General features: G+C 51.2%; 2 protein-coding genes across 4 annotated transcripts; one reads left to right on the top strand and one right to left on the bottom strand.

Moving 5' to 3' along the window:
- Window positions 1–1,502: 1,502 nt before the first annotated feature.
- CENPM (centromere protein M) lies at window positions 1,503–19,278 on the bottom strand. Of its 2 annotated transcripts, none has more exons than XM_064155129.1 (6): window positions 19,111–19,278; window positions 12,449–12,528; window positions 9,003–9,101; window positions 7,926–8,005; window positions 6,794–6,885; window positions 1,503–5,714 (listed from the first exon to the last, which is right to left on the bottom strand). In XM_064155129.1, exons 1-6 carry the CDS (start codon window positions 19,201–19,203, stop codon window positions 5,589–5,591), a joined length of 570 nt encoding a protein of 189 aa, XP_064011199.1. In that variant the 5' UTR covers window positions 19,204–19,278; the 3' UTR covers window positions 1,503–5,588. The 2 variants fall into 2 exon arrangements, with proteins under 2 accessions (XP_064011199.1, XP_064011200.1); XM_064155130.1 differs by lacking the exon at window positions 19,111–19,278 and adding an exon at window positions 12,808–12,915.
- Window positions 18,321–22,805, top strand: SMIM45 (small integral membrane protein 45). Of its 2 annotated transcripts, XR_010304990.1 has the most exons (3): window positions 18,321–18,623; window positions 21,401–21,476; window positions 21,930–22,014. XR_010304990.1 is itself a non-coding variant. In XM_064155131.1 (2 exons), exons 1-2 carry the CDS (start codon window positions 18,575–18,577, stop codon window positions 22,136–22,138), a joined length of 258 nt encoding a protein of 85 aa, XP_064011201.1. In that variant the 5' UTR covers window positions 18,321–18,574; the 3' UTR covers window positions 22,139–22,805. The 2 variants fall into 2 exon arrangements, 1 of the variants encoding a protein (XP_064011201.1); XM_064155131.1 differs by lacking the exon at window positions 21,401–21,476 and having other exon boundaries at window positions 21,930–22,805.
- The last annotated feature ends 4,302 nt before the right edge of the window (window positions 22,806–27,107 follow it).

Raw genomic sequence — 27,107 nt, 5'->3', positions numbered from 1 at the left:
TCAGTCCCACGGCAGAATGAGGATTAATTAGTGGATGTTGGCACATTGCTTTGAAGAAAGGTGCTCCGCTGCAGCACAAGTCACAGGTTGTTAGATATCAAGCTGAGTCAAACACAGTCCTGGCTTCACTTCTGCCACCTCTGGAAGAGCAAGAAAACAGAACACAGCACTGTGGGATGAAGAATGCTCACACTGGGGCAATGCCAATGCTGCTGTCGAACCTAGGAGAGTGGCCAGCACAGAGGTTCAGGAGAGATTTGGACTGACCAGTGCAGACAGCAGTAGTGTGTCAAGGACTGCTGACCCTCAGCAAACACCCAAGGGGTTTTGCCAACCCAAGAACTGTGACACCATCGCCAGTGTGGAAGGAGGAAGGCATGCCCAGCTGCAGCACAGCACCAGCACCCATCACTACAGGGGGGGCACGGGGTGGGACCAAAGAGCTTCTATGGAAAGACAAAAAAATATTCCATGATGCCAGAAAATGGGAAGAAACCTCCTTAGCGTTTTTACCACTAGCTGAGTTTTGTAGCTCTTTCCAAGGGCTCACCGGTGTGCCTCTGCCTTGATACTGCATGTGCACCACTCTAGAGCTTCAGCTGGTCTTGGCACAGGTTACTGTAGCGCAGGGAAGGCGGCAGGAGCCCGGACTGAGCCCTGCAGGCCAGGTTTCCCAAAAGGAGGTGGCTGCTTTGTTTTTGTCCTCGCCCCACCTCGGTGCCCCTTCCCGTGACGCGCAGCGCCCGCAGGGCCCTCGCCGCCAGCCCCGCGCTGCACCTGGGCCGGCCGCGGGACGAAGGCTGCGCGGGCGTAAAGCACAGGCTCCGTCACGCCCCGACGGCTTCCCGGCGAGGCAGGCTGCAGGCACGCCGCTTCTCCTGGCTCCCCCACAGCACCCCACCACAGAGAGCTCGGGGGGGGCAAGGGACATCAGCGTGGTGGCACATGGCAGCTCCTGCAGGAGCCTGTGGCAAGAGAAACGTGTCCCGGTGCGGGCCAGGAGCCTGCGCTGCTCAGCTGCCAAGGAGTCAGAGCAAGTCACATCACTCCCAAGTCCCCTGTGCCCAGCCTCTCTCTCACGCTGGTTCTTCACAGCCAAGACAGCCTCTCCTGTGCAGAGCCGACCCGAGGGGATGCCTTCCTGCCCTCGTCATATTAATATTAAACAGTGGGGAAGAGATCCAGAGACTTTGATTTCTCCCACAGGCTAATTCAAGGATAATTGAACTGTGCAGGGAATTTCAGCATTTCAGAGGCTGGTTTTGTTCCAGTTCACAACAAAACTCAATCTTGCCACAATGCCTTCCTTACGAGAAGGATCACAACCCAGTTTTAAGCAGCCTTCCTCACTGCCTGCCCGCAGCAGAGTCAGGCAGGTAAGCAGCAGAAAATGTGGCCAATCTCAGGAGATAACCAGGGGGCAGGCCCCACCAAAACCCTCCTTCCCCAGGAACTGAGGTCTAAGAAAAACAAACCAAACACACACAAACACCCCCCACAGCTCTAATTAGGAAAAAGTTTATTCTGAACATTTCCATTCAATTCCGAATTCGTGTCCCCAAAGTGACATCAGTTTGCCCTCATCACACCCCTCCAGTGGAGGCAGCTCCTGCTGCAAAGGCAACTGAGGCACAGTGCATTTTAACACACATGCTCAGGGTCACACAAGAAATCAGCCACACAGGCAAAACGAGCCCAGCATTTCTGGCTCCCAGCTCTGGGATGTGCCAGCTACTGCCTTCCCCTGCATATAAATCACTTTTTCTCCACCAGTGAAGGACAGCTGGTCACTGAATGGGAAGTGGCAGTTGTTCAGCTGCCCACAGCAACACTGCACATGAGCTCAGGGTGGGAAGTGGAGAACACTCAGTGTGCAGAGGAGACTGCCAGGGGATCTGGGCCAGCTGAACAGAAAGAGCAGCTGGAATGTGGCCAGAGCAAAGCCCAGTGCTCCTGCAAAATCAAGACAAGTTAAAAACCCCACAGAAGAAAGCAGCTCCTTTGCTTTTACCAGTAGAGCAGGTACTTCAGCCACAGCTCCGCAGGGCAGCCCCCAGCAGCAGCAGTCCCTTCTTCTCCATTGCTCCTGTGGATAGCAGTCACAAGAGCTACTATGCAGCTGTTAAAAGCATGACTGCCACCGCTGAACTAACCCAGCCAGCCCCTCTGAACCACAGATCTTGGCAAGTACAGATATCCTTCTAACCAGTCTCCAAAGCTAATATTAGAGATGGCCTTGAATGTAAACCTCTACTACTAGTTTCAAGATTTGGAGGAACAAATAAAACCCCAGGGCTGGGTTTAGCTCTGATCTTTGTTGCAAGGCAGAGAGACCTTTTCACTATAGGGACCATACCAGTACACAGACTTTTCTCTCCTGTTAGCATAGACTAAGTTATCACACTTAAAAATTTGGTATGACAAAACCAGCAAAACACGCCCCAAACCCTTCCCTTGGAAAACCTGGACTGGCAGACAGCCATAATCCCAACAGGTAATGCCAAGCAAGCTGATCTGTGCTGAAATGTCTCACAGATCAGCTTCACAAGCAGCTCAGCTAGCAGGCTAAGGATACAAACATTTTTTATGTGACTGGGCTGTATGTAAAACCCCACAGGTCAATCTGCTGTAGCAGAAGAGCCCTTACTACAGCCTCTTTCAGTTCCACTCAAAAAACCCCACTGCATGACCAAAGCTCACATCAGTGCAATTGGTACAAAGTCTTCTACACCAATCAAATCACTTTTACACTAATTTTGCTGACACAGATGACAAACAAAAGCATGTCCACAAACTGAAGAAGTCAGACCAGCAACACTCCTGGGGTATTTCTGCCACAGAGTGAGGGATCTGGATTTGTAAATCTCCACAGGGAGAGTCTGCTGAGGCAACAGAGCTTGGAAGAGAAAGCACACAGCTCCAAAATATTTCAGCTAGGTTCGATTCCAGTCAGCTTAGCAAGCTCTCTTGCAACATCTCAACCCAATGGAACCCAAGTCACTAGCTTTAATTCAGCTCCAGGCCTTCCATGTCTCTGATCCCAATCCAAGTACTACTTTCACAAGACCTTTATCAAACATCAGCCCTGGCTACTCCATCCAGACAAAAGACATCCTCAGCTGCCTCGTCTTCTCTGGTAGGGGCAGAGTTATGGGCTGTCTAAACTAATAGCTGACAGTTCCTAGAGGTATTTACATAGCTGAAGCTGTAGCTTTAGATGTGTCCCAACTACTTTCAGTTGTTAAACATGATGGACCCAAGACACAGTGTCATATTCTTAGATACGCTCCACTTCCCCTGCCAGTTCTAGTGAAGACTTTTTCTTAAGAGTAAGAAAAATATTAGCCTCGAGGTGAAGAGAGATTCTGCTCTTAAGGAACTAGATTCTATTTTGTACCAGCTGGGATTTGGCCACCTGTAGGAAGTACAAACAGCATCTTTCTTCTTTGAAAGTAGTAGAAGGAAATACTGTATCTGAAACATAGCACTGGGGGAAAAAAAAACCCACACCACACCAACCCACCCTCAGTGTTTGAAGGTGCCAGAACGGACAGTGGCACGTGTGGGTTGCTACAGAGAATTCTGGGTGAATGAAAGGAAGTTTCATTTTCACTAGTTCAGAAAGCACAGCAAAAATCACTCTTGAGACCAAAGGGATTTTACCAGAGTCCAAACATTATCTGAGACTAGCAGAGAGCAGCAGAGGAAGTGTCTCCTTACCTCAGAGCAGTTGTGGAGGACATGAAAGACTGGTTCATTTCATGCCGCAGCCCTTCCTTCCCTCCCCCAGACTGCACCTGCACATCAAGAGCAAATCGAAACCAGTCTATTCTAAACCTTGGTCTCGTTTATTTTTGAGGGACCCAAAGCGAGAGCGAGGCTGAGGCAGCACAGCCAACAGAGAAACTTGCTTCTCAGCATGGTTGCCCCTCTCTGCTGGCAAAGCCCTGGCTACTGTCTTCAGGATCATAAAGCTAGCTGAAAGTAGGACATGCCCATTAAGCTTCCAATCCTCCTTACACGTCCATAAGAGTTTGCACATGTCTTTCTCCTTTGGGTTTTAGCCAGCCCAGCCCTTTTGGGCACCATAACACAGCTGAATGGTTTAGCTCCTTTTGTTCTAGCTGACAAACAACCTAGCCCTCCCCCGCCAGCAACAATACAACTGGAGCTGGGATTTGTGTGTCCTCTGAGCAAGGATACAGGCTTTGTGCCTTGCTGAGCTGTCTTTGCAAGGACTGCCAGCACACAGCTGACTGAGCCTGCAGTGCTGCTTTCTGCTCTTTCCTGCTCAGACAGATGTCAGAAACAAGCTAAGCAAAGCAGCACGAGCAGCTAGAGCTCTGCACCAAGGAACAGTAAAGCACACTATTAGGGATTAAATAAATTAAACCAGAGGGGAGCTTAACACATTCTTGCTAAGCATCATTTCTACCTGGCACACCATTCTGACGTGAGAAACGTCCCAGTTTCAGGCAACGCTGTTCTGGAAGGTGATTCAACTCAGCATACAAAGATTGCATATGGAAAGGTTTTGCCACCACCACGTGGCTGAAACCATGACTGCAGCTCCCCAGCTAACTGGGAAGTTCAAACTGCCACCAAGGACCAGCCTCGCTGCCAGGGTAAACTGAGGCAGGCATTCGTAGGTTTAAGAACTTGTGCCACCTACCAAGACAAAAAGCATACACCTAATTGTTAAAAACAGTACACATTATTAACTTACAACTCCAAAACAACACTACTGACTTGCAGAAGGATAAAGGTATGAACTACTGCTGAGAAGAATCTGTCAGTAAAGGAATTAAAGACAGCATACACTCAACCTGGAGGAGACAACAGATGTTTTCTCTATGTGTAGTCCAGTCTGCTGTTTCATCTCTGGTTAGCCCTGGGGGGCTGGGCTGACAGACTAGGGTTGCTTTTTATCCTGGGCTTGACAGATGGAGCTGTTTTTCTTTAAATATCTAAAAGGAAGCTGAAGTGCTAGATAACCTTCTTTAGTCCCTTCCTCCCCAGTTAGGTATTCAGGCTTGGAAATTCTGAGCCCTTTACTGGGCAGATGCTCACACAGCTGGATCATTAACTGCCAGTTGCAGCCTGTCTTGAAGCTGCAGGACAGCCTTCCTTCTCCATTCTTCTCTTGGTAGGGAGACAAAACTTGGCAGCAAGGCTTCACATTAGTCCAAGGTGTATTTCAGCTGAAGGAAAGCATAAGCCTGCTGCCTCTACTCTAGTACTCCAGTGACTTTGGAACTGTGAATGTGACATCTGGGCTAATGGCCTGTTCTGATGTTCTCAGTAGAGCACAACTCCCAGCTGCTGGCAAACTGAGTGAAACTCCCACCTGAACACGAAATGGGACTCAGATGCAGTATTGAAAAGGAATGCCTGGTTCAAACTGCCCACCACCCCTCAGCATCTATACATTATCCATTAAACTTCTCCTGAGCGATTAGCAGCAGCTCTGGATGAGCAGTTATGACAAACCAGGCAACAAAAACTTCCCAAAGCAGTTCCAACTGCAGCAGCTTGAATGCCCAAAGTGAGAAAACTGATGAATGTGGCTGAAATCTCACAATGAGAAACTAGTCATCAGCAGAGTTTCTCATCAGCGAGCCAAAGCACAAGGCAGAAACTCCTGGTACATGACCAGCACAGATCTGTAACATCCGGAGAAGTCGCTGAGCAGTGGCAACTCGTATCCCATCCAACTGGAAACAGAATGGAGAAAGTATTCCATCAATAGGAGAAAAACTGTGCTAAGCTGTGGTGAAAGGAGCAACTGGAGCAGGCATTAAGTACAGTTCAGAATGCTACAGAAAATCCTAAGGAAGCCAATTTACTCCTCCCCAACGTTAGGGAAGGTACAGCATTGTCAGCTAAAAATCCCTGAAGGGGCTGCCAAAGGCACAGATATTACCTGCTGGCAGGGAAGCAGTCTCCAAGGGTGGGATGATGAGTACACGGAAAAGTGAAGTGTGCTACTGCTGAATGCCAAACTCTCCCTCCAGCTTTCCAGACCATGCAGGTAATTGGAAAAGAGTGCCACATCAGATGGCAAGACAGTCTGTGAAGCAGCAAAGTCTGGCAATCAGGAAGCATTAGCGGGGCAGTCATATGACAAATAGCACAGGGGCTCCCAGGAAGAGAAAATGCCTCAAGGAACAAGTAGATCAAGGCTTTGTCTATCAGAAATGTCTTTGTTAATTCAGCCTTGGCTTCCCGAGGAAGCACAGGAAGCAGCCATGTAATCCAGAACACTCGTTTCAAGATAGGCTCTTGCACCTCTGCTTGTTCTTTAGAAGGGGTCTGGTCTCTGACACTTATGCAGGACAGCAGTTAATGTATGCATATTTATTGCTAATGTAATGGTGTTCCTAAGGATCAGAGAACAGTTGAAAGAGAAGGCTCCAAGAAGCCCTTATTGTGGGCCTTACAGTATCTGAAGGGGGCCTACAAGAAAACTGGTGAGGGACTTTTTAGGGTGTCAGGTAGTGATAGGGTTAAGGGGAATGGAGCAAAACTAGGAGTAGACTCAGACTGGCTGTTAGGAAAAAGTTCTTCACCGTGAGGGCGGCGAGACACTGGAACAGGTTGCCCAAGGAGGTAGTGGAAGCCTCATCTCTGGAGGTTTTTAAGGCCAGGCTGGGTGGGGCTCTGATCTAGTATGAGGTGTCCCTGCCCATGGCAGGGGGGTTGGAACTGGATGATCTTTGAGGTCCCTTCCAACCCTGACAGATCTGATTCTGTGAATTCACAAATTCCTTGAGATACCAAAGAAGCACCTTACCTCCAGCTCACAGAACAGCACAGGACTGCAGTAGACTTCACCCAGTTTCCAGATGGCATTCAGCTCTACACTGCAGTAATTCACCCTGCCAACTAGAAAAAAAGTTTTCCCACATTACAAGCCTCATAATCAATAATCAGTGGAGAAAAGTACCAGCAAAAAATCCACATCTGCAGAATGATCCAGAGCTAACCTTAAGAGTACTACAGAAGGTAAGGCAACAGTGAGCAGCACAAACAGAATGGTGCAAGGTTTGTGACAGAATTGAAAGAGAAGTCTTTCATAATACTGACAGCAAGAATTGTATTGCCACATTGCTAAGCAGTGCAACACTAGCATTTTGGATAAGGGACCAGTACACCATCAGCTTGGGTAGAATCTTCCAGACTAATCAAAGTCCTCCTGGCTCATGTGATATCACAGGGTGGTCATACTTATGAGGAATTTACTCTATCAAGAGAGCTATAGCACAAAACAATGCTAAGACTCCTTCTCATGCCAGAATCAGGCCCTCTGGTATCCAAATTCCAGGGACACAGCAACTCTGTACCAACACTAGAGCAGTACAGCCTGATCCTTCTAGTTCCACAGATCTGAAGTGGGATGGGTACACAGGAAAGCATCCTTCTGCTCAAGGCAGGGGGAAGAAAGATAGAGCAGAGACACAACCAGGCCAGGCAGCACACAGCAGGGATACCAGTCTTATGTTAAAACTATACTTAATAGTTTAGCAGCTCAGCCATTTAGAGTCATTTCATTACCACTCTATCATATGCTTCTCACTGCTCATTAAGGTTATCATTAAGACAGATCTGCAAGAGCAAATAGAACAGACTTCTGCAGTGCCACAGGAAAAGGCATTAAAAAAAATCAATACACAAATCACATTTAGGAACTAGGGACAGAGAAATGATGCCTGGCTGGCAAAAACAAAGAGGAGAAAGCAAGTGACTGTGAAAGAATTGTACTTTATCTAGGAAAACAATAAAGAAAAGCAGATGAGGTCAGATAGAATTTAAACAAAGCTTCCAACAAAGCCACTGCTTTCCTTTAAGTCATTGTCCTGTTTTCAGGAAAGCAACAGTGAGTCGTGCTGCTCGGAGAGGAGGAAGAGGGATGATGCTGTACGTACCCCCGGTGACAAGGAAGCATACTTTCCCCAAGAAGAAGCTGGCATCCACATGATCTAGGCAAGCTTCAACGTTCTTCAAGCTGCCAGAAAAGCACAGACAACCCAGTTGGATGAGGAAGTAAACCCAGTGCAGCATTAAGGACAAAAGGAATAACTTTCAGAAGCACAGTTTGGACACCAATGATGTTAACGTCTGCTGCTCTGTGAGCTGGCAGGTTTATAATCTATGCTAAAAGCATGGCATCAGAGACCTCTGTAATACCCACAGCTGTTTAATAATCCATAATGAATCTTTTCTACCCCACTCAACAGCTAGACTTAGTTAGAACAGTGTCCTCCATGACTTGCAGACACCAAGAGTCCAAATTCATTACCATCCAACAAGACTTCAGCACCACTTTGGCTCTTTCAGAAGAGCTAGCCCACACATTTCTGCAGCACCATCTGTGCTGTAAGTATGCAGCTGGGCCTGTCATTTTTGGTAAATGAGAGCCCAGGATCATCAGTTACAAGTTAAGCAAGTAAAGAAAAAATGCTGACTTGTGTGCATCAGCAAGTCTTCACTTATGGCCTGAGGACACAAATATCATTCCTACGAAGATGAGAAAAGGGATCAATGCCTGCAGACCTTTCTCTTTTGCCTAGGCACACCAGTAGTGCTGATCCCACTTGACCAGCAGGATCAGTGAACTGGGGGCAGATGCAGCAACTGGATGGTTATCAGATATTACTTCCTAGTGCATGTCAGCCAAACGCTTATTACAGAATTTAACAGCACCAAAACTCAGTTCATACCATCCCAAATCCAGGAATAAATTCTCCCATAAGCTGCTGTGGCAGCTTAGTGTCTAACAGGCATGTTATTGGACAGAGTGGTTCAGTTCTAATCCATTGCTGGAAGTCAGAAAACCTCTGTGGGTATTACTGGGCTATTCCATCCCAACAAGATTTGTGTTTGAAATTCACAATTCAGCAATTCTGACACAGTAAAAAAAAAAAGGGAAATCAAAATGCAGATTTAGCCAGCGACCCTAGGAAGAACATTACTTTCCCCTCTCATTTTCACCCTTCTTTTACCTGTATTTGCTCTTGATGTCACACATAAACACAATCAGATCTATCCTGGGCCGAAGGTGATCCCTCTCTGAAGGCAAGGGGAGCGATGTAGCAAGGTGACTGAAAGGTAATAAGTTTGCCAGTTGAATCAAACAGCTCGGCAAAGGAGTATCTACTTCACCATAGCCACTGCAGTTCACTGCCTAGCAAGTTACCAGGAAGCCCATCAATTACTAAACATGTAGGCACTGAAGAGGCACTGTGATTCTTTAATTGGCATTCTCATAGCTTAAGCCTACTCATAGCTGCTGACAGCCACAACAATACTTGCTAGACAAGGCTGGTAATGGGAAGCTTATTAGAGCATAACAAGATTCACAGAAACATTTTCTCTGCACAGATCTGTGTGGCACTCATGTTAGTTAATTGTCAAGAGTTAGCTAATTGTTCAGAGTCCTTTCTGAAGAGGTGAGTCCCAGTGCTTTACTGGTTGTGGTGGGTTAGGAACTCCCTCCTTTCTGTTGGAATTTACCAGACCAGCTCAGACAGCTTGGAAGTAAGATAAAGCTACATTTACAGCAAAGCAAAATTTACAAGCATCTATACACAATGTATTTACAATTATGTACAAATTGAAAATACAGAAATCCAAACTCCCTCCTGGACAGAGAAACTGCCCAGAAGGGCCTTAAAGCCACCTTCTCTCACTCCTCCTCTTTCCCAGACGGCAAAGCAAACCAACCAGCAAAGCTTACTTGATCTCTGTTAGCAGAAGATATTAGAGCAGAGCAAAGGAGAAGTGAAAGGATGAAGTGTCCTGGAGCAAAGAGAGTCAAATTATTTACATTTTGGGTTTTGACACCTCTCAGCAAACCAGTGAATGATATGGACTTTATCATTATTTTATTTTTACAACCAATGATCTAATTTCTCTCATTAAGATATTCCAATTAGCCCTGGACCAGCACATTGGTATGTTCTGTGGGCAGGTTTCAGCACTTTCCTGTCACAGTCCAGACACTGCTCACACAGGAGAGGCTGCCTTCTCAGGTGTCCATGTTACAGGTTTGTTGCACCAGAAACTTATTACTGTAGCTTTATAGGCTCATGGAATTGTTTTGGTTGGAAAAGACCTCTAAGATTGAGTCCAGCCATCACCCTAACACCGCCACAGCCATTAAACCATGTCCCGAAGTGCCATGTCCACATGTTTCTTGAATACCTCGGGGGATGGTGACTCCACCTCCCTGGGCAGCCTGTTCCAATACCTCACCACTCTTGGAAGAAACATTTGTTTTTCCAAATACCCAATCTAAACCTCCCCTGGCACAGTTTCAGACCATTTCTTCTTGTCCTATCACCCAATACTAGAGAGAAGAGACTGAACTGAACCTCACTAGAACCTACTGCCATGTAGTTGTGAGAGCAATGAGGTCTCCTCTCAGCCTCCTCTTCTCCAGACTAAACCATCCTACTTCCCTCACGTGCACTTCACAAGACTTATTTTCTAGACTCTTCACCAGCTTTGCTGCCCTTCTATGGACATGCTCCAGCAACTCAGTGTCTTTCTTGTAGTGAGGGGCCCTCAGTCAGGGTTGGAAGGGACCTCAAGGATCATCTAGTTCCAACCCCCCTGCCCTAGATCAGGCTGCCCACAGCCTCATCCAGCCTGGCCTTAAACACCTCCACTGGGACCTCAACCACCTCTCCCTGGGCAGTTCCAGGCTCTCACCACTCTCATGGTGAAGAACTTCCTCCTTACATCCAGCCTGAACCTACCCATCTCCAGCTTTGCTCCATTCCCCCTAGTTCTGTCACTCCCTGATATCCTGAAAAGTCCTTCCCCAGACAAGATACCATATTTCCTGGTAATGTGTATGGTCCCAAAGCAATACAAAAAACTGCCATGGACTACTTCTTCCCTACTGATACTTATCATGGTCTGTAGCACAAGCACAAGTTTCCATGGTTTGGGGCAGATACCCAGCTGTAGTACCAGTAGCCACCCAGTTACAGCAATCCACATCTCAGCAAAGGCTGCAGGAAAATTGAGTAGTCAATTGTATAAGCTAGCACAAACATCCAAGATGATGGCATGAGAGCAGAGATAATCAGAGTAGTAAAACTGCTCTAATTGGCTAGCAGAGCATTAGCTTGGGTTTGCCTTTACTGCGCAGCCCTGGATAACAGCAGCAAAATAACACAAACACCTTCTGAAGAGCTGACTAAACTCATTTGATCTTGGCAGGAGAGCTGTCAAGGACATTATATTGTAAAAAATTAGTTAATCAAGCTTAAGACAGGACTTGTCATACAGCTAAAGTTAAAATTCCAAATGCCTCTTAATAGCTGGAGGAGGAAAACCACATGCATGGACACAAACCATGTGGTGGTTTGGCTGTTACCTGCCCCCCACGTACTTTGGAAATCACCCAGACTAGACTCAGTCGGCTCTGGAAATTTGAATGAAGCTTATATTTACAGCTAGCACAATATACAAGCAGATATTTACAGTATATACAGTTATATACAGAAATATACAAGGTAAAAGGTAATACAGAAACACAACAGCCCTCCCAGAAACCAGAGTCCCCAGGAGGGGCTCCCAATCACCCTTCCACCTTCTCCCACGGCTCAACCTTACCCCAGACATTGCCTTGTGCCCCAAGGAAGAGGGGAGGGTCGGCCAGGGGGGTTGGGAAGCAAAGTGGATTAATCAGAGAGACGGAGGGTGAGGTTAGAGAGAAAAATGCAGCCCAGAGCTCAGGCAGAGAGCATCAGCTTTATCTATGTTTGGATTCTTGCTCTTATACCTCTCAGCAAGCCTATGAGTGAAGTAGACATCACTACTGTTTCTCTTTCACAGTCTGTGATCTAATCCTTCTCACCAAAGCATTCTAGCTAGCTTCAAACTAGCACAAACCAGAAAGCAGCTATGAAGAGCACCAAAAGCCACAGACAGCTTCCAGGAAAATCTGTTGGCTTACAAGCAATTGCAAGCATTGTAGTTGTTCCCTTTTGTCCCAGGATGTTTAATTCCTGTGTATATTTGCCTGCCAGGACAAGGACAAGCTGTTCTTCTCTTACACCTTGAAATTTAGTAATCGAGCATTTGTGCAACACCCGAAGGGCACAGCGAACATGAGAAGTGTGATAATTACTTTCACCCCCATTTCTCATCGCGGCCAAACTGCTTGCCCCGAAGGCAGGGCGGCTTGCCCCTGCAGCCGGCGGCCGCAGCGGCGCAGGCAGCGCCCACCGGAGCCAGCTCTATAGCTCCAGCTGCCGCCGCTCGGGGGAAGCTGCGCTCCCGAGCCGTGGCGGTGAGCGCATTTCTGCGGCGGAAACCTCCCGAGCTCACGCCACAGCCGCTGCTTTGGCTCCATCTCATGGGCAAAGCAGCCGAGGGCCTCTCTGCCATCCCACCGCAAGCCTGCAGCCGGCGCATCTCCCTCTCCATCACTCACATATTGATCTTGAAGTTCTTCTTCTCTTGAAGGATCGCCTTTGCCAGCTTCTCCTGCAAGCCTTCGTCCGAACCCACCAGCTGCGGGAACGAAAGGGAAAAACCCGGTCACGGCCGCTCCGGAGAGGGCGTTCAGGCAGGGGCCGCTCCACAGCCCGGGGCTCGCTGCCGAGGACTCGGTGTCCGAGGCGGGGCCAGCCAGGCAGCCCGTCCCCGCCGGTAAACGCGGCCAGCGCGGCCATAGCCCCCGAGACGCGCTCTGCGGCACGGAGAGTGAGGGACATGCGGGCACCCACTGGAAGATCAAACCCTAGAAAGCGAAGGCGAGGCCGGCGCAAGGCAGGGCTCGGCCGTGCTCACCAGGATGGTGGCGGTGTTCAGCGCCGGGAGCTTGTCGAAGGGCCGCAGCAGCGCCATCCGCGCAGCCCCCGCGGCCGCCCGCCCGCCCGCCGCCGTTCAAACCGCCGCCGTTCAAACCGCCGCCGCTGCGCCGCGTCGCGCTGACGTCGGGCGCCAGGGGAGGGCGCTGAGTGGGGACGCGGCGGCTGGGCGGGGCTAGAGGCGAGGGCGTGGTCGCCGGGAGGCGGGCCTTGGGCGCGCGTGCGTGCTGCGGGGCCCGAGCGGGGGCGCGCTGCTGGGGCGCGTCCGGGGCACGGCGGTGGCTGCGGCGGGGTGCATGCCCCTTACTCTGCAGCCCTAGGGTACCGCAACGCCTGGCTGAGCACCAACAGCCACGCCACTGGTTGCTTACTACTGAAAAGCCCTGCAAAGCAACGGAGACCCAGCGGCGTCGTGCCCCCGGGGGCTCATTTGTGCCAGGAGCATTTAACAGTGGCTGCAGCCCGTGTTTGCGGGTTGCAAAGTTGTGTGACGGGGGCAGGGTGCTGGCATAACCTTGGCTGTCAAGGGGAATGATGGACAGCGCTAAGCTCCCAAGACACAAAGTCCACATTTCTAGGGCTGGGCTGCTCACCTGGTTCACGCAGTGAGCTGGTATCCATCAGTTTGTCCTAGCCTGAGCAGTCATAGAAATGCTGGGGTTGGAAAAGCCCTGTAAGGTCATCGAGTCCAACCACAAATCATCGAGGTTAACAATACCAGAGGCTCCAGTAAAATTGCACTATTACTTACATCACAGTGTATCATGTGAATGAATCATAGAATCAACCAGGTTGGAAGAAACCTCCAACCTATCCCCCAGCCCTATCCAATCAACCAGTCCATGGCACTAAGTGCCTCATCCAGTCTTTTCTTGAACACCTCCAGGGACAGTGACTCCACCACCTCCCTGGGCAGCCCATTCCAATGCCAGTCACTTTCTGTGAAGAACTTCCTCCTAACATCCAGCCTAGACCTCCCCTGGCACAACTTGAGACTCTGTCCCCTTGTTCTGTTGCTGGTTGTCTGGGAGAAGAGACCAACCCCACCTGGCTACAGCCTCCCTACAGGTAGTTGTAGACAGCAATGAGCTCTGCCCTGAGCCTCCTCTTCTGCAGGCTGCACACCCCCAGCTCCCTCAGCCTCTCCTCACAGGGCTGTGCTCCAGGACCCTCTCCAGCTTTTTCGCCCTTCTCTGGACATGTTCCAGTATCTCAACATCTCTCTTGAAGAGCCCAGAACTGGACACAGCACTCAAGATGTGTCCTGACCAGTGCTGAGTACAGGGGAAGAACAACCTCACTTGTCCTACTGGCCACACTGTTCGTGATACAGGCCAGGATGCCACTGGTTTAGGATAGAGTCCAAACATTAACCCAACGAGACCATGTCTGCTGCTAAACCATGTCCCTCAACACCACATCTACACATCCTTTAAAATGCCTCCATAGATGGTGACTCAACCACTTCCCTGGGCAGCCTGTTCCAGGGCTTGACAGTCCTTTCAGTGAAGGAATTGTTCTTCATGTCCAACCTGAAACTCTCCTGGCACAACTTGAGGCCATTTCCTGTTGTCCAGTCTCTTGTTGCTTGGGAGAGGAGACTGATCCCCACCTCACTCCAACCTCCTTTAAGGTAGTTTTGAGAGCCAAAAGGCCTTCTTTCATCCTCCTGCAGGATAAACAACCCCTTGTATGTTAACAAAGCTAAAACACGTTCATGCTGTAAAGACTGCTTGGATACAAAAAGAAAGGGAATTTCCCTACAGTGTGTAGCAGCAGTGCTTGACTTTGCACACCAAATTGTTCTCTGTGACGTTTTGTGGCAGCTGCAGCATTCCCAACCTCCATCCTCCCCTTTCCTGGGCACCTTTTCCTCTGCTCCGCTGTCCATGATACAGGCAAGAAGGAGCCCATGCAGCAGCACTGCAGTAAGAGAGGTAAGCTAAGATTTTAAGGTCAGTGGGAGGATGACATGCAGTGATGCAAAGCCCTCAGCAGTCCAGTGTCCCTCTGTGGCCAGTGGCTCACCTTGATGGACCTCCCGCTCCTGATTTTGGCTCCAAATTGGTGTCGCCTGCCTGCTCAGTTGCCTGCTGGAGCTGGCTCTCCCTGCCTTTTCAGCCAGGGCACCTCCAAGTGCCAGGAGATGTGCCGGGGGGCGGGAATAAGGTCGTGGGAGGATGGAGACACGTCTGCCTTTCTGCAGCCAGCCAGAGAGGGAAGGCGGAGGGGTGAGGGGGGCGGCGGTTAATGTAAGCTGACATCACGTAGCCATCGTGGCTTTTTTGATCTTGACAAAGGCAGACGGTTTCGCTCGTTGCCAGCATCAGACAAATTACAGGTGAAGCAGAAGAGATTACAGGATATTTCTGGTTGTCGAGTTCGGCAGGGGGAAGGGAGGACGAATCCAGGGCAGACGTGCCCTACAAATGGCAGGCAGGCAGATGCAATAAACAAGAGCCAGCTCCTGAATTAGGGGGGCATGAAAAGCTTTTGGGTTGCCAAGGATGTAGAACTATGCTAAAAGCTGCAGCACCCACCTAAAAGGTGTTCATCCTATTGCATCTCCCTGCTACTCCCCACTGCCTGCTTTCCAGCTCTGCAGAAAGACCTGGGTGGGGACATGCTCACTGTCCTCTCTGCCAACACAGGCTTCTGCTGACACCGGTGCCTGATGAGGTTCAGGATGTCTAGATGAGCTACCACTGAGCCCACAGTTATTTTTACTTGTCCCCAGAAAGTTTCTTGACTGTCCCCTGGCAGACTTCCCTCTGCAGGGCTGACCCTCACCTTCCTATGAGGACACAGACATTCACCCTGCTCCCTCCTCTGCATGTCCCACTCTCACTATGCTCTTTCACCAGAGGGACAACTCGCCCTTAGTTCCTTACTAATGAAGCACTCTTGAGTGTGGATGCCCCACAGGAAGCTGACTTGAAAGGGGGCAGTGGTAGTGCTGATGGTCCTTGCCTAAAAGTTCAGGCTTTGGCACAGCCAATTTCCTCCTGGGGTGCAAAGCCATTTCTCGACAGCAGGCACAGCAAACTGCACCAGGCAGATTCCCTTTGCTTACCTTCCTCTTTGAAGCACAGTCAGGGATGCTCTGCAGGGGATGCAAAGCCTGCAGAACAAACTCTGTGGGGAGCTAGGGAGTGAACAGAAGTTGCTGTCCTACACCATCATTGGCCAAGAAGTGTAAATCAGATCTAATGTCAAAGTGTATTTAAAATTGTTTTTTCATGGTAGACGATGACATAAGGAGGTGGAGACTCAGGCTGGCGATGTGCCTGCAGCTCTTGTCTAGATGTGTAGCTCTGCAAGGAGAGGAGAGAGATGATATATGGTTGGCATTGGAGGCTGGGGTGTATTTTACATATCACTGCATGGCTGTGTCAGGCTTCTTCACCTCTCTCTGCCCTGTCTGCAGCTGAGGTGTTTCCATGCAGTTCAGCTGTACGTGGCACATCGATGCCTGGAGATGTCTCAATGCCACAGCTCTGCCTGGAAACCAAAGGATGTGACAGTACCTGAGAGCTCTGTCACAGGCAGCAAGCAGCTGCCACAGCATCAGAGGCAAGGAGGTCTGCAAGCATGTCCCAGCTCCAACAGCACGAAGCCCAGTGCTCATTTCCTGTTGTCTTCAAGGGAGCTACAGACTCACCTAGGGGGTTCTGCTTGAAGCAAGTGAGGTTGCAGAAAAAGGTGATTCTTACTCCTCACTGTGTCTTCTCCATGACTGCGTGGCAGGGGAGGGAGCCAGGGTTAATAAATGACCCTGTGAGAAACAACTTTTGCTGTTCTGGGGTTTTGGCTGCGTGAGCAGCATGCTAGCATTAAGTCTGAGCTTAACCCTGGGAAGAAATTGCAGCTTGATGGACACACACTGGCTCTGGTGTCCCCCTGGGGTGACCTCTGGCAAGAGAGCTAGCTGGGCAAGATCTTAGGCATTTCAGCATGATGTCTTTCAAGGATGCTTGGCTCCACAGGTCCTATTAGGGTCATCTGTGGCTCTGGTTCTAACCTGGAGAAAGGAATGGTCTCCCTTGTGCCAGCCACTACTTGTATCCCTCTTGTTTTCCTTCGCAGAGGGATTAGTGAAGTAGATTACCATGCTGATGGTCAGGGTGAGCATCATGGCTGAACTCCAGTAAGGTTAAATTAAGGTGTGATTGCAGGCCTCTCTCTGGAGACACGTGACAATCATCTAGAGTGCCCACCTTGCTGTAGCAAACCAAGCAGCAGAAAGATAATCCTAATGGATTTGATCCTCCATGCAGATACTCTGCTCGGTTCAGGGGGATTGCAAACCTATACTCAGTGCTTGTAAGCAATTAGAAAGCTTCATCAAGCAGAAGCAGCTTGGGAGGACAAAAGCAAAATGAGGAGGAAATCATGGATCATGCCAACCAGGTCCCATGGCTCCCAGTACAGCTCTGTCTCTCCATTGATGGATGAAAACTCAATGCAGACCAGGTGACAGATCCCTTGGGTGCATTGCCTTTGGAGCCAGCAAGCACACGTGGGCTCTGTTAACATCCACAGGTTGGCTTGGGGAGGGAGAAAATCCATTTGTGCCTGAAACCTGATCTACTGGGAAGTGAAACCTTGCAACTCTCAACTCCTGGGGCATGTAGTGGGCATAAATTCTGGGCTCAGATAATTTGGTGGATATTTTTGGTCCTGCAAAACTTGACAGCAACACCCTACAGCATACCTGGTCTGGAGGAGGGACTAAGTGGGCAGAGCTGGAGAGTGCAGGCAGGAGAACAGGCAGCTTTTGGGGCTGGAACCAGTTGTTTGATTGATTTCATTATAGCATTTTTGTGTTAAATGACTTCTGGGTCATGGTAAACATGGTAAACCCAGACACTTTGGTTGTTCCTATTCCTATCCTGCTGAAAAGCTGGAAAGGATTTAACAAAACCACTTCTAGCAGCAGCAATGTCAGAGTGAGGTATGGAGCTAGGAAATGAGGCATTTCATGGAAAGCAGAAGTGTTACTTCAGACAGCAATGTTTTTCTGCCTTCTGCTGTAAGATACTTTTGGTCAGAGTTGTGATTGCTTTATTTTTGCACAGAATCCTTAAAGGGAATATTAATTTCCCTCCTTCTTCCACCTCTCCCTCTCTGTGCTCCATCCCACTGCTGACAAGCCACTAGCTCCCAGCTGGGCACACCACCAAATCCGTGGAGCCTTAAAATCCCATAACTCAGCCCTCGCTCACACACGTCTCCCCCAGCATTTTTCCTCCTCCACAGCCCTATTCTGCCTTCTCAGCCTGGCAGAGAACAAGTCCTCCAGCGCTGCAGCCCAGACTGCAGATGATGCAGGAGGAGGGAGAGCATCCCTCGGCCCCCTTTCCCGTGGCTCTCGCCCGGGTACCATGTGCGGCTGAGCTCGGGAGGTTCGTTGCCATAACAACTGCTGCTAAAATTGGTTGCAGCCCTCCCTCCTTTGGGGGGGACGCTGCTGGTAGGGTGCCCTGGGGGGGCCGGGAGGGGGCTGAGGCTGCCGGGAAGGCGATGGGGGAAGCCCCCAGGAGCCCCGGTGGGAAATGAGGCCAGGCTGCCGGCTGCGTGTCATCCCTGCCCAGTCCCGCCGGCCGCGGCTGCTGCCGCCACCCCTCCCTCCCACCCCGTGCCTGTCGCCTCTCACTGTCGCCCTGCTTTCCCAGAGCAGAGTCCCTTCTCCTCGACACTGCCTGGCTTGGAAAGGAGTCTGACTCATCCCGGCTGGGCCTCGGCAGATGCCGGAGGGAACAGCCTCGTCCCAGTGCCCTGTGCCTGTGGAAGGAGGTAGGTGGCAGGTAGTGGGTGCTTGTCAGGGATGTAACGCATGGGAGCAGGGTCGTGTCCAGGCCCCCAGCCATCGGCAGCTCCTTGCCCCAAGCTGCAAACTGTCCTGGAGTGCCCAGTCCCTGGGGGGGAGGGATCTTCTGCGGTTGGGGTAAGCCCATGGCTGGTAATGCAGCAGTCTAGTTTGTGCTCTTGACCATGTACATGGGAGGATTCACCCCCCAAAGTCACCTGTTCCCTGACACTCTGCACGGTTACCACTTCTGCCTGCTCACCCCTGCCTGTCCCTGTCTCCTGCAGACCCCCTTTCTCCGTGCAGTTTCTGCCCTGTCACTTGGAGCATGCTCCCCTGGGTGCCCATCACAAGTGTAGCCATGGCTTCTTGGGGAGCAGTGGGAGGTAGCACCAGGGATCTAGAGGTGACATTGAAGGGGAGCAGCTGGAGTGACGTGTGTAAGATGGGTTTAAAAGGGGGCAGTTGGCTTACCTCTAGGAGATGCTGTCTCAGCTGAAAGACCTGGGACTCCTTTGTGTCTTTGAGGAGACGCAGATGTCCCATTGCAAAATGAAGTGCTGACATCAGCTGGCCCAGCAAGGGTTAAGGCATGTTTAATATCTGCAGAGCTGCTCCAGAAAGCTGGGATCTTTGAATGAAACTCTCTCTTCTCAGCATTTGCAGCCAAAATCTGCTCACCCAACTGATGACCTACCACCAGGCTGGCCCTGCAGAGGGTTGGTGGAGGGCTCTGACACCTCCCTCAGTGCTTGGCTTGGCCATAGCAAGGTCCCTTTGTTGAGGGGCAGGGATGGGTGAGCAGTGGGGGGATGCAGCCTGAGGTAAAGGCTGCATAGCAAGTAGACTGAAGAATAGATTGCTGGCAAGGAGCTAGGGAATGCTGGCTCTGGAGCCACTGAGAAAGAATAAATGGCCAAATCTGTAGGACTGCTTTTTATTGTGGTGCCTTCTGGATGGCAGCTTCACTCCCAGGTTTGGAAAGCAGAAGATCAAGGAAAGGAATGAGATTGATAGTTTTCCTCCTGCCACTCCAGGGAGTCCAAGCCAGTGTCACCTTCCCAGGCTCCCTAACCATTCCCTTTGTTGTGACCAGCTGGGGACAGTATCCGCTGCTGGGGGGAGGGTCTGCAGTAGCCTTCACCCCACAGCCTGGCTCTGGCAGCAGCTGGGGGAGTGCACAGGAGCTACTTCTGCAGAGCATGTAGGAAAGCTGTGCTGAGTGGCCTCGGGTTAAATCTGGTTAAATCTCAGATCCAGTTTCTGTCAGGGAGGGGAATTTGTGCCTAATTCTCTCCAAGGTCCCTCAGGATGAGTTGAGCAAGGGAAACCCCACAGTGGGATCCCTGTTCCCCACAACATGTCTATGACATTACTGTGGGCTAAGGCAAGAGGGTTCCTTCCAAGTTATTTGCCTGTGGAAGACAGAGATATCCATGAAGAGGCAGGAGCAGCACTCAGACTGCCCCATAGATCGTGGCCAAATGATGGCCAATGCTGAGCTTCCTGGTCCCATTGCTCTTGATCAGCTAGAGGCAAAAAGGGGATTTGACTCACTGAGAAGGAGACAAAGTCCTTCAGGACTTAGCAATGGTAGGGTCAGCACCACAGGTAGCAAAAACAAGGATGCATGCCAAAGATCATGGTTGGTGGAGGCAAAATCCACTGAGGTCATGCACTGCCATGCAAGGAGAACAGATAAACACCAACATTCCTGCCAGCACCTGGGAAGAAGTCAGGTGTTTCCTCCCATGCTGGCTGGGTTTTGCTTATGTTAACAGGAATTTCAGATCTAACCCTGTGACAAAAAGAAGGATGTTATTATTCACAGGGTAGAGAAGAACCTCATACTTCATGCTACTAGTTTCAAGTGGAGCAGACAGGGATGTGCTCTCCTGCTGTGAGAGGCATCCAGCAGATAAATGCTGCTGGGCACGTTGCAATCAAAAAATAGTGTGGGAAAGAGTAACAGCCTTATGGGCCAGGGGCAGGGAAGAGGATGGAGATGATCCCAAGCCCTCCTGTTCCACACAAAGGAGATGGGGAGCATGGTTATTGCTAGAGGGGTGACTTGCAGGGCAGCTGCAGGTGGCAGCTTTCAGGTGTCTGGAAGAACAGGAGCTCAACACAGACACAGCCCTGCCCTTACTCCATTGCCGCTGAAGTCAAGGGGCACTTCATCACCCCCACACAGGGGCAAAGAATTTGGAAAGCCTCCCTTCAGGGCTGCTTTTTTGCTCCATTATGCTTTTCCAAGCCTGAGGGCACCCAAAGCCTGTTACAAGGAGCATGCTTACTATGCAGAACCAGCACCCCTGGTGCTTGGGTGAGGCCATGGCTGTATTGGGAGGGTGGGTTTTTTTCTATGAGGGTTGCCTCTCAATCTCCTTTTCTGCCCCTTCATGACCCATATCCTTGTGGATAATTCATAAGAGTGGGCAGCTGGGAGCCAGATAAGTTGGACACTGCTGTGGGTTGCAATGTGTGTTGCTTCCTCCCTCCCAAAGGATGAGGATAAGAGATAAGCACAAACATGGCACCATTACAGCAATTAAATGCCCCCAGGTCAAGAATGTATGCCCTGAGCACAGCATCTGCAGGGCCAGGATGCCAGCAGGTTGTGAGGCTGGAACTCCATCTGTCCATCCCTTTTGAAATCCTCATCCCTGCTGGGCAGGCAGGGAGATGCCCACTCCTTCCTGCTCACTCATGTTGAGTGCTGTCTTGGCAGAAATTGTGTGGCACTTTGCTTTGTGTTCCCCAGGGTGGCTCTGCTGTGGACTCAGCACTCCAGGCTTGGGTGGCAAGGGGCTTCTGGCAAGACATATCAGCTGCTCCTGGTAAGCTGCTCTGAACCAAGGACCACAAGGTCCCTGAGCCCTGGCAAAGCAGGACACTAAATAGGGATTCAGCAAGTGAGGGCTCGGCCCTGAGCTAGACCTGCTCAGACTGGGAATACAAAGCGTTTGTGGCATGTCAGGGGAAGCAGAAGAGGAGCAGCAGCTGTGCTTACCTGCTGCCTGCCTTTAGTTAGTTGCTGGAGTGGGTCTGGGGGTGCAGACTCACCTCCCTTTGTGGGGAGAGAGCATGCCTGCCATGCAGTGAGGGGGGTCCCAGTGATGAGCCAAAGGGACTGCTCTCTCCCCAAGGCTGAGACGCTTTGCTGTGCAACCAAGTACAACCTGGGATGCAGCAGAGCTGGGTGCTGCTGATGAGGAAGGTACCTCATAATGAACCTCTGATGAGGTGTTTCTGGTGTCCTCACTGCACAAGTGTTCTCTTTTCTCTGGCAGCCATGCTTCACTTCTTGGATTGGTTTGTGCCAGTGTATCTGATGATCTCCATTCTCATCCTGGTGGGCTTTGGAGCTTGCATTTACTACTTTGAGCCAGGACTCCAGGAAGCCCATAAGTGGCGAACCCAGAGACCGATCATGGAGCGAGACCTTCGGAAGACGCTAATGATTCGGGACAACTTGGCCTTTGGGGTGCCTGAGGTATGACATACTGCCCATCAAGGCCAGAAGAGCCTCTCCTGGGTGGGCAAAAGTCCACGGGGCAACAGTCCTGCCCTGCATAAGCTGGGCTGATCATCACTTCGCTCTTAGCTGATCTTTTTGCCCCTTTGCTTCTTAGGCAAGATTTGTGTGACACTGTAGACCTGGGGCTTCCCTTGTACTCACAGCCCTTCACCCAGCCAAGGACTTCTACACCTCCCCATGGCCAAGACTGATGAATCACTTAAATGAAAAGTCCCTTGTTAATGAGGAACTTGAGCTTGAGCTGCCTGGCACCTTGACAGGACCTTCAGTAGGAAAGGTCTCCGCAAGGATGCCAGGCTTGCAAAGGGATACAGAGCCTTTTATTCCCATTCATTTGGTTAAATCTAACCCAGAGTGGAAGTCCAGAGGGTATTTCAGGGGAAATAAATTGCATTTCAACCCAGATCATTACTTCAGTTGAGCATGTCACAGCACCCACCCTTGGTGCTGGGATGGTAACCTTGCTGAGGCTCTGTGCAGAGGGGCCAAGGGCTCAGCAAGCTCCACAGACTGAATGCCTTCATCCCTGATGAAGGCTCACTGCTTCTCTGTGTCTGTTTGGGAGATGGAGAAGATCCGTTCCAGATGTACCACATGCTAATTAAAGATCTTTACTAAAGAGATCCAAGTCCTGTGTCAAGCTGGGAATATTTTGCAGCTCTCCATGAAGGGGTGCTGCCAGACTTATCACATAAGCCTCTCCTGATCTGCCTGACCTTCTGCTCGTCTGTTGCAGAGTGAGATGGCACAGTCTGGGAGGTAGCTTGCAAGTGTTCAGTCCTCTGCAGGGTCCTATGGATGGTATGGGTGGGCTCTCCCTGAACTGTCATCCCAGTGAAAGCTGTGGAGCATCCCTTGCCCTTCTTTCCCTGCATGTCTTTGAGAACAGACACTGGGGCTGGCAGCAAGGTGGGCCTGTTACAGCACCTCTGCTTTCTGGACTAAAGCCATATAACGTGGGTCTGGCACAACCCCCATCTTTATAGACTACCTGCACTTTCTGCACTCCCTCAAGGCCGATTGGCTACCAAAGTGCTGTGTAAAGGTGTGATGCTAGGGCCAAAAGGGAGAGACATCTTCTCCCTCCCTGCCAACCCAGTGCAGTGCCCAGTGTGTGCAGAGAGGCTTGGCCAAGCTTTGCACCTGTGGCAGGAGGTTGTGTCAAGGAGCAGAGTACACTGGGCTGATTTTACCAAATGATGCTCCATGGGTAATTCTCTGGTGATTAATTTCTAGCTCTAAGAGTTTTGGCTGAGGATGTCTTGTAAATATGCTGGGTCTTTCTGGGACATTTCACCAGATTGCAGTTCTGTCACCATTATCTTCCACACCAAACCCAGGCATGCTAACAGGAGCTTTATGCCTCTCTTTCAACCAGGGGAGTAGTCAAGATGCCTTAAATTCAGCCAAAACCCAGAGATTGTGAAGTGAGTAACCTAACTGGGGAGTCTCACTCAGGTAGGAAATACAGTAAGTGGGATTAGTCCCATGCCCAAAGTTACACTCACCCTGGCAAGCGAAGGCTCAGACTGAAAGGGCAGCCTGAATCAGGTGAATCCCATTTATTTTTGTGCCTTGATGACTTGGGCTGTGAAAGGGAAATGCTGTGGGGCTGGGCTGCACAGTCTGATGTCCAGGGAAGGGTGACAAAGCTGGTGAAAGGCCTGGAACACAAACCCTATGAGGAAAGGCCGAGGGATCTGGGGTTCTTTAGCCTGCAGAAGAGGAGGCTCAGGAGTGACCTCATTGCTGTCTACAACTATCAGAAGGGAGGCTGTAGCCAGATGGAGGTTGGTCCCTTCTGCCAGGCAACCAGCAACAGAACAAGGGGACACAGTCTCAAGGTGTGCCAGGGGAGGTCTAGGCTGGATGTTAGGAGGAAGTTCTTCACAGAGAGAGTCATTGGCACTGGAATGGGCTGCCCAGCAAGGTGGTGGAGTGTTCCAGAAAAGAGCGGATGAGGCACTTAGTGCCATGGCCTGGTTGATTGGGTAGGGCTGGGTGATAGGTTGGACTGGATGAGCTTGGAGGTCTTTTCCAACCTGGTTGACTCTATGATTCTATGTGCCACCCTTGGCTGCATGGCTCACATTTGGAATAACACAGCCATATTTCCAAGTGCCAGCTTGGAATCTTGCTTCCTCACCTCACCTCCCTTGTAACTGGGACTGCACTGTAACCAAACCCCATCTATGCCACGGGGCAGCAATAAAAACCTTGGTACTGGAGCTGAGAGGCTTGGAGCAGTCAGGGACAGGTTAGACTACTACCCCTATGGAAAGGGAAGCTGAAACTTGAACCTCCCCCAAACCCACTTTCACCTGCTGAGTCAAAGGAGGAGAGAGAAAACCACAAGCCTGGTAAATATGAAAGGCTCAGTCTGCCACCACTGCTCTCTGGCCAAATGGCATCCATGGTGTGTACGATTGGGCTCCCCTTGCCCCTTTGTTCTCCTCCTTGTGCTGTCCTGCCTGTTTTCACCTCTGCTCTCCCCACAACTCATCACAGAAACAAACAAAAAGAAGACAACAAAGAGGCCAGGGCTGAACTAGAGAGAAACTAGTCATTAGTTTCCTCTGGCTTATGCTTCATGCCATTTATTCCTGATGCAATCAGGATTAAGCCAGGTATTGTCCATGGCTATGAAGAACTTTATTGCCAACAGTGTCAAAATCCTTCCTAGTGAAATAAACAGGTGACAAAGTGTATGGCTGATGCTTTATTTTCCTGTTGCCCCTTCTGGAAGGTGCATCCCTCCAGGTCTGGGCAGGCAGAAAGGACCAGTGGGAAGCAAGGTATCCTTTGAAACAGGATGGATCTTTATCTACCTGCTTTCTGTGCTGGCTACACCACAGGGATGTCTGGGACTAATTAAGCAAAAGGCAAATGCTGCCTGAAAGCTGAGACCTTTCTCCTCTGTGGGACCTGTGCAGCCAGAGAGACCTCAGGGGAAAGGGAAGTATTCATAGATACTGAATTAAACCATGTAAAGCATCAGAGAAGGTGCTGCACAGGTGATAGAAATACTGCATGCTATCATGTTGGTCTTTTTCACCTTCTCTGTACTCTTGTGTTTAAGGAAGCAGAGAAGTTACGTTGCCCTGAGCCCTGCCTTCCCCAGGCACTCCTCATGGCTCACAGGATGGTGGTTCCCCCCTCCACCCCTCATCCCTGGCCTCCCAAAGGCAGGCAAAGTTCCCCCCTGCTGTGCTGCAGGTGTTACGAGTGCCTGGGTCTCCTCTTTGCTCTCATTTTCGCACCAAACCAAAAGTGCTCTCATCTCACCCCACTCAAACATATTTCTCCCCTCCTCCTTAGTTAGTGTGTTGCACTTTGAAGTGCCTTTTATAGTGAGGGAGGTGTAGAGCATCAAGCTGCCTCTCTCTAATGGATGTCCTCCTGACCCTGAAAATGCCTTAAGGCTGGCAACGTGAGGAGAGGATCGAATTAACAAAGAAGTAAAAGAAAAGCAGAATAAGGGAAGAAAGCATTAACCTGGACAAGCACTCAACAAGCAAACAGTGACTTACTCAGTGGGGTATAAATTGTTGGATCTGGAATTTGCCATTTGGAGGGGGAAAATGGGGGTGAAACAATAAAAAAAATAAGAGAGAGAAAGAGAAAACCTTTACAAAACCCAGAGATTGCCTTCTTTTTTGTTTTGAATTGCACCGATTTTCCTCAGGAGCAGAGGGCGTTGGCCTGACCTGGTGGGTCTGTTCTCCACCCCCTCTGCCTCCTACCGTGGGAGCGGGGCAGGGGGCTGCAGCGTGGGGCTGCCCTTGGCATGGGGTTGCCCCATGCGTGCGGCTGCTGGCGGCAGCGGCCGAGAAGGCACCGGGGCAGGGGGCAGGAGCAGCCATGGCGCCAGGCGTGGGAGCGCGCTGGGCAAGCCACAAGCAGCTCATTGTCCCGGCCAGAGGTGGGTTGGCTGTCCCGGCGGGGCTGCTGGCGGGGGCAAGGGCCCCTGGACAACAGCGGTTCCGGGGAGCGCTGCGGCCCGGGACGCCCCGGTCCCGGCAGAGGGAAAGGGCTCGGACCGCTGTGGCCTGGCCCAGCACCGCCTGCCCCCTGCCCTCACGGCTCCGCTTCCAGCCTGCTGCCCCCCGCCATGGACGAGGACGTCCCCACTCGCCGCAGCCGCCTGCCCGTCCCGGGTGGTCCCACCAGCCCCAGCCGCATCCCGGCCCCGCCGCCGCGACGGGACAGCCTCCTCGGAGCCCCCTCCACCCCCACGAAGCGGAGCTGCCTCTCGGTCACCCTGCGCCGGGGCTGTGGGGGTCCCCCGTGGGAGCGGCTACGGGGCCCGGCCCTCGTCACCCTCGTGCCCCCTCGGCCCCGGCCGCTGGCAGCTGAGGGGCCCCAGCGATGTGGCAGCCCTGGTGGGGCCGAGGCTGCCCTGGCAGTGAGGATGGGAGTGCCCAGCTCCCCGCCACGCTCCGGTGGGTCTCCGCTGCGGGGATGGGCTGGGCTGGGGAGAAGGAGGCACCGAGGAGTCCCTCTTCGGGGTCTCCATGGGGCCCTCTGGAGGCGGTGCTGTGACCCGGGGCAGGATGAGGGCTTTCTGCCCTTTGCCTGCACCAGGGGTGTGGGTGGGCAAAGACATGTGGGAGGCGCGGGGTGAGCCCGAGTGGGGTGAGCCTGGTGCCCAACGGGGAACGGGCAGCTGTGGGCACCATCTCAGGAGATAGTGCAGGTGCTGGGATGCCAGTCTGTCTGTTTGCCAGGAGACAACCAGTCTGTTGAACACAGCCTAGCTTGAGAAACGGCCAGCAGTGATTTCTTAGCTGTTCCATAACCCACAGAAGGTGCTGTTTCCTCAGGTGCTGCCTAAAGAGGTGCCCAAACCCCTTGCCTAGTCTGGCAGAGGTCTCGCAGCCCAGCCCCACCAAAGGGGCTGGTGTGTGCCGGAGGTACCCTTGGGGACCCA

Source organism: Pogoniulus pusillus, chromosome 15 (assembly GCF_015220805.1).
Source record: "Pogoniulus pusillus isolate bPogPus1 chromosome 15, bPogPus1.pri, whole genome shotgun sequence".
Classification (NCBI taxonomy): domain Eukaryota; kingdom Metazoa; phylum Chordata; class Aves; order Piciformes; family Lybiidae; genus Pogoniulus; species Pogoniulus pusillus.
This window is presented reverse-complemented; position numbering and strand designations above follow the sequence as displayed.

Coding starts and splice junctions, on each gene's coding strand:
- SMIM45 (XM_064155131.1), top strand. CDS start 18,575: ATGCCGGAGGGAACAGCCTCGTCCCAGTGCCCTGTGCCTGTGGAAGGA. Junction 18,624..21,929: donor CCCTGTGCCTGTGGAAGGAG/GTAGGTGGCAGG, acceptor TTTCTCTGGCAG/CCATGCTTCACTTCTTGGAT.
- CENPM (XM_064155129.1), bottom strand. CDS start 19,203: ATGTCAGCACTTCATTTTGCAATGGGACATCTGCGTCTCCTCAAAGAC. Junction 9,102..12,448: donor AAGAACTTCAAGATCAATAT/GTGAGTGATGGA, acceptor ATTACCTTTCAG/TCACCTTGCTACATCGCTCC. Junction 8,006..9,002: donor GACATCAAGAGCAAATACAG/GTAAAAGAAGGG, acceptor CTTTTCTGGCAG/CTTGAAGAACGTTGAAGCTT.